This window comes from Grammomys surdaster, unplaced genomic scaffold (genome assembly GCF_004785775.1).
Source record: "Grammomys surdaster isolate TR1022 unplaced genomic scaffold, NIH_TR_1.0 125750, whole genome shotgun sequence".
NCBI classification, from domain to species: Eukaryota; Metazoa; Chordata; class Mammalia; order Rodentia; family Muridae; genus Grammomys; species Grammomys surdaster.
Window position 1 is genome coordinate 483698 of NW_021620582.1, and position 6110 is coordinate 489807.

Consider the following 6110-nt stretch of genomic DNA (forward strand, 5'->3'; position numbering starts at 1 on the left):
CTCCCCCTCTCCCTCTCCCTCTTCCTCTGTCTCTCTCTTGTAGTCAGAGCTCACTTGGACTTCTGACATGCCTACCTCTGCCGCCTAAGTGTTAGGATTACAAGCGTGCACCACCATGCCTGGTAGCATGTTATGCTAGGGATAGAATCCAGGGCTTCACGCTCGCTAGGCGCACACTCAGCAGCCTCCAAGGATGCTAATACCTGTAGCAGTACTCTCTCTGATCTACAGCTGTAGGCATAGAATCAAGGCTTAGGGCCTAATGTCTTTTTTTTTTTTTTTTTTTTTTTTTTGGTTTTTCGAGACAGGGTTTCTCTGTCTAGCCCTGGCTGTCCTGGAACTCACTCTGTAGACCAGGCTGGCCTCGAACTCAGAAATCCACCTGCCTCAGGGCCTAATGTCTTTGTGTGCAAAGACACGGTTGTGAATACGAGGAAGTGTCAAGGATAATGATTGCATTTGATAGTGGTAATTATCACTCATCAAAGTATGGGCCATTTTAGCGGCATGTGTGATCTGCCTTCATGGGGCCACATCTTTGAAGACTAGCGCAGTGGTATCTGTATGCATCAAACCATCTCAGAAGGAGACTGCAGTGCCTGCAGTGATGGATCGGCTTGACTCTTAAAAAGAAACTACCTCCATTACTCTGGGGTGCCCTCTTCTTTTGTATCAGGAATGATGTTTATTTGCTTTTGTCAATCAACTTGCAAGTCAATCTGAGGACTGGCCACCAGATGGCAGCATCTCCTAGTCATTCCGTAAGCCATGCCTGCAGAAAAGTAACTGGCCATGCCTTTATTATCCGGTTTTGTTTGTTTAAATAATATGTTTATTAATTCTTTAAGCATTTCATACAGTGTATTTTGATCATCTTCACTTTCCTTTATTCTTCCCAGATCTGTCCCCCACTCTCCCTACCATTAAACCTCACAACCTTCCTTTTTATTTTTTAAAACTCATTGTGCTCAGTTTCTTTTGGACCCTTGGGTGTGGGATTGCGTTCTGGAGCATGGTCAACCTACTGGAAATCACACCCTTAAAGAAAGCTGACTTTTCTTCTCTAAGTCACTACGACTTGCCAGTTGATCCTCAGTTAGCAGTGACTTTGTGGCCACCTCTCCCCTCCAGGCTGGGATCTTGTCCGGCTTGAGTTTGTGTGGTCTTGTGCATGCTGTCTCAACAGCTGTGAGTATAGATGTGCACGTGCCCTGTTGTGTCCAGAAAAAAGTCTCATTGTTGTCATCCCCTGTCTTACAGTCTTTCTACCCCCTCCCTCCAAATAATCCCTGAGCCTTGGGCCAAGGTGATGCTACTTTCTAAGAGAAGAGTTTCCCCAGAAGATGTGATTTAGTCCACTAGCACAGTAGTTACAGGAGAGGAGAAGGGAGGGAGGAGGGGAGGGGAGGGGAGAGGAGGGGAGGAGAGGGGAGGCTAGACGGAAGCTTGCTCTACCTTATCGTCCTTCATTTCCCGGATGCAGAGCATTCACATCAATACGTAATCTTGCTTTGCAAGTCTAAACTTTTGGGAACCAAAGTTACCAGACCACCAAACACTCCCTAAGGATCATACTAGCTAATTCTCTTCCAAAACCCAAACTCCAGTTTTATGTTGATTTATCTTTCCTTGTTTTAGACTCTAGTCAGGCAGGCCTGGGCAACTAGCCACCCAGTCATGTCTGCTCTGACTTGCTCTGTCAGCTGTACTGCCTGTCATTTAGTAAAGAGGACAGTGTTTGCTTTCAAGGAAGGCCATGTTGACAGACTAGCCTCTCTCAGAGAAAAGGGTACCAAAGGGGAGAGAGGGAAGAAGGGGGACATATTACACAGAAGGACGGGGAAGGGGGGCTCTAAGTAGATTTTACTTTGCTCTCTCGGTACCTCTCCAGAGCCCAGTCTTTACCACCCTTTCTCTCGTTCTTGTTTTCTTCTCAAGCACTTTCTAGGGAATGATGGATCTACAGAGGACCCAGTCCTTGCTTCTGCTCTTGGTGCTGACCCTGCTGGGGTTAGGGCTTGTACAGCCCTCCTATGGCCAGGATCGAATGTACCAACGGTTCCTTCGACAGCATGTGGACCCTCAGGTGACAGGTGGCAATGACAACTACTGCAACGTGATGATGCAGAGACGGAGGATGACTTCTTCCCAGTGCAAACGCTTCAACACCTTCATCCACGAAGACATCTGGAACATTAGTGGCATCTGCAGTACCACCAACATCCAATGCAAGAATGGCAATATGAACTGTCATGAAGGGGTAGTGAAGGTCACAGACTGCAGAGAGATAGGGAGCTCTAAGGCCCCCAACTGTAGATACAGGGCGAAAGCCAGCACTAGGCGAGTTGTCATTGCCTGTGAGGGCAGCCCAGAGGTTCCAGTACACTTTGACAGATAGATGCCATCCTGCAGCTGTGACAGCTGGTTGTTGACCTCTGAGTCAGTGAGAATAGCGATGAGTGATGGCCCTAGGCTTTGTTTCCTGTGCTTGTGTCTTATGCTCACATATATCCAACATAACCCATAGTATTAAGTGCATCCCATCTGAGAGAAGAAAGAAGCCCCTCCTTATAGCACTGATGGTTTTGTTCTCCCAGATTCTATCCCCTGGACCTTATGCATTACATGTATTTAGATAGTATTTCAACTATTATAACGAGCTTTCTCTGTACAACTTGTCTCATTCCAATCCTTTAACACCCCTTGATGCCGATTCTGGTACTTTATTTAGAAGCTTAGAATTAAAGGATTTGATGACCATAAAAACAGTGGAAGATCTCAGACAAAAATCCAACGGAATGGGCTACTTTATTACATATGCTTTTGTTATTCCTAAATGTCATTGTTAGGGAAGCCACTAAGAGTTTGGAAATAGGGACTGGAGAGATGCCTCTGTGGTTAAGAGCACTGGCTGCTCCTCTAGAAGACCCAGGTTCAATTCCCAGCACCCACACAGCAGCTCACAACTGTCTGTAACCCAGCTCTAGGTGATTTGACACCTTCACCCAGACATACATGTAGGCAAAACACCAATGCATATAAAATTAAAGAGTTCGGAAATCACATATTGGCAAAATGAGAGTTACTTGGTATTATTTTGGTTTGTGGCTACTAAGATTCTTTTTTTAAATATATAAAAAATGTGGTAAATCACTAAGATTTGTTTACCCTTTTCCTCTGAAAGACTTTCAATATTTTATTATAATAAAGATCTGTATGCTGAGCCAACTGTGTCTGGATTTGTGTTCTGCTCTTTCTCAGTTCCTCTCTAGTCTGTGACCTCTCGTGCCCCTTAGTGTCTGGTCAAATACAAATGGCTGTTAGCTCCATCACGACATCTGACTTTGTCTCCTTTACTCCACTGAAAGTGATCCCACTCATACACAGGACCTGAAATAAGAACTCAGAGGTGGTCTTTGCTAAAAAGCACCAATTCTTCATGCAGCAAATTGAGAGTGCTCTGCATTATTTGGCATTATTGATGTTTATAACTGCATATTCCCAATGGGTGACTGACAGGAGGCTAACAAGGTTGGCATTTCTGGCTGCATGTGATTTTCCCTTTTTGAGTCTTCTGTGGTCAAATAGAGTCCAAGATCAACAGGTCTGATGGATAAAAAGAGAGTGACGGCTTTTCTCCTTAAGGATTTTATATGTGGGGGGGAGGGGGAGGGGAGGGGATGGGAATGGGGAGAGGGGGAGAGACGGGGGGAGGAAGAAGGAGAGAGAGAGAGAGAGAGAGAGAGAGAGAGAGAGAGAGAGAGAGAATGAGGACATATGTATGCCACTGCTCACATGTAGAGGTCAGAGAACAACCCTTGAAAGTCAGTTCCACTGTGAGACAGGAATCAGATCATCAATCAGGTTTGTGTGGCAAGTGCTTTTACTGGCTATGCTATCCGGCTGGCCCTTTCAAAAAAAAAAGATTGCTTTATTTTATTGTTCACAAGTGTGTGTGTGTGTGTGTGTGTGTGTGTGTGTGTGTACATGCATGCATGTGCGTGTGCAGTGCTCAGGAAGAGGTCAAAGGTTATCTCTTTTCACCATGAATTCCAGGGACTGAAATCAGGCTGTCAGACTTGTTAGGGCAAGCATTTTTATCCACTGAGTCATCTCATTGGTCCAGACAATGACTCTGTCCAACCTGAGATAATAGTTAGCTTGACCACAGAAACTGCTTAACACTGCCTGCCCCCATCCCCTGCATATTCTTAGCAGTTTTGTTAGTGCCTTGGAAATGGTTAAAGATGCCAGGCTTCCAGCCCTACCAGCACACTTGGGTAAAGCTCTACTTGTCATTCCACTGTTACCTTTTCTATTTGATGTTTCAGTGGCCAGACCTCACTTCTTGGGACCACAAAAGTAAAGCCTTGTGCCTAGTTTAATAACACCCATTTCTTCCCACCTTGAACATTTAATAGAACATTACTCTAAAGATGCTGGTTGTTTAAAGAAGTGTACATGTGAGAGACTAAACTGATATTTGAATAATAGTAAATTGGAAATGAGACTTGATTTGAATTTCCCTTACCTGACTTAAGCAAAGGATCCCACAAAGTATAGCCAGGAAGTAATTACTCCAAGACAATTATGTAAATAAACCAACAATACTTGAAGCATGGAATGTCAGTTGGTCCAAGAGAAAATGTTCCTCCCAACAACACATCTGTATAAATACATTTAGGGTAAGGAAAGAGGATGGAGGAGAATCCTCTCTCTCCTGGGCACCTTCAGGCAGCCATGAGAGCTGATCACTGTATTTGCCTTGGTTCCTATGTTGAGCACTGACACTTGACATTTCTTGAGTGACAGGACAGTCTTGTTGCTCACAGCACCTTTGATCACATATGAGTTTATGTTAATGGAATGACTTAGAGTAAGACTCATAGTAATCGCAAAATAGGCAAGTCACTAAAAACATCAAGTGTTTGGAGAGTTGAAACTTTCTGTCCTTCTTAACAGACTTTAGGAATTAAGATAGAGCAACTGGGAATTCAATTCTATAAATCTCGTAGACAAGAACATCTAAGAGTCTGTGAAGATGCTGCATGAGTGATGTCCCCAAAGACACCTGGACATGCCACGGAATGGAACATGCCCTAAACCTTCCCCTATGCATCGTCTCTGCCGGTGGAAGTGGAAAATTCACGATACAAAATGGTCTCAGTACGTCAAGAACCTACAGGTTGAGTCAAAGATGTGCATTTATAAACTTAGATGAGTGCTGAACTTATTGATTTTGCTTTAAAGAAAAAATACTGTAATAAAGTTGATGACCTCTTTTATTTTGGATGTTGAAGAGTAGGGTTAAAATGGGCTAAAACAATCTATGAGAAGATCATATATTTCGTGGAATCATTAAGTCAGCTTTCAACATTACCTGTGATTAAGCTACTATGCAAATATAGAGTATTTTTAAAAACCTACTTTAATAAGGGTTCTTAAATGCTTCAATCTCCCGTCTAGCCCACCGCCCACCAGAGGTTGTGGAAAAGAAGGGTTAGTAGGAAATAGGGGTTGTGGGCCTGTTTAGAAACAGTTCTTTGGGGGCTATTCTAGTATTCATTGTCAGCAGTCCAGTCCTCTAGTAAAACACCAACATGAATCAGCGACAGCAGTTTAATCCAAAAGAAACTTCAAGGCTCCACCAATCAGCCTGAGTCATGGAAGTGGCAAAATATCACAAGACGTTCTTCAGTGTGTTATTCTCTACAATGTCATGACAAGTGAAGCTCAGCAAGGAAACATAAGGCAAACAGTAAGGCAAGAGCTTCCTCCCACTGTCTGTGAGGTCGTAATTATATCCTTTCTAAACATTAGCTGTCCTCTCACGAGCGTGATTCAGCAAAACATACTCTAACCTGTGTCTGCTTCAGCAAAAGATCCTTTCACCTGTCTGCCCCAGCAAAACATCATATAACATAACTGAGTTTCCAAAGAAACTAGAAATTTCTACTTCAGAGTACAAAATGTGTAGCTTTTTGTTGTTGTTTTTTTCTTTTTCAATAAACACAGAAGCTCTCCTGATTTACCCTCAGATGGTGTCAGTCTCCTTCCATCCCCAGGTCTACACTTGGGGACCCACTGGAGCTGGACTTCGGCACACCAAG

At 43.7% G+C, this 6110-nt stretch overlaps 1 protein-coding gene across 2 annotated transcripts in view; it reads left to right on the top strand.

Annotated features, from left to right (window-relative positions):
- Rnase4 (ribonuclease A family member 4) overlaps positions 1 to 3224 on the top strand; it is an 18353-nt gene extending 15129 nt beyond the window's left edge. The window contains exon 2 of one of the 2 annotated variants that reach the window (XM_028788458.1): positions 1939 to 3224. In XM_028788458.1, the coding sequence (XP_028644291.1) occupies positions 1952 to 2398 (447 nt within the window). In that variant the 5' untranslated portion in view covers positions 1939 to 1951 and the 3' untranslated portion in view covers positions 2399 to 3224. The remainder of the gene's footprint in view (positions 1 to 1938) is intronic. The other variant, XM_028788457.1, reaches the window with a different exon arrangement.
- Positions 3225 to 6110: the final 2886 nt, after the last annotated feature.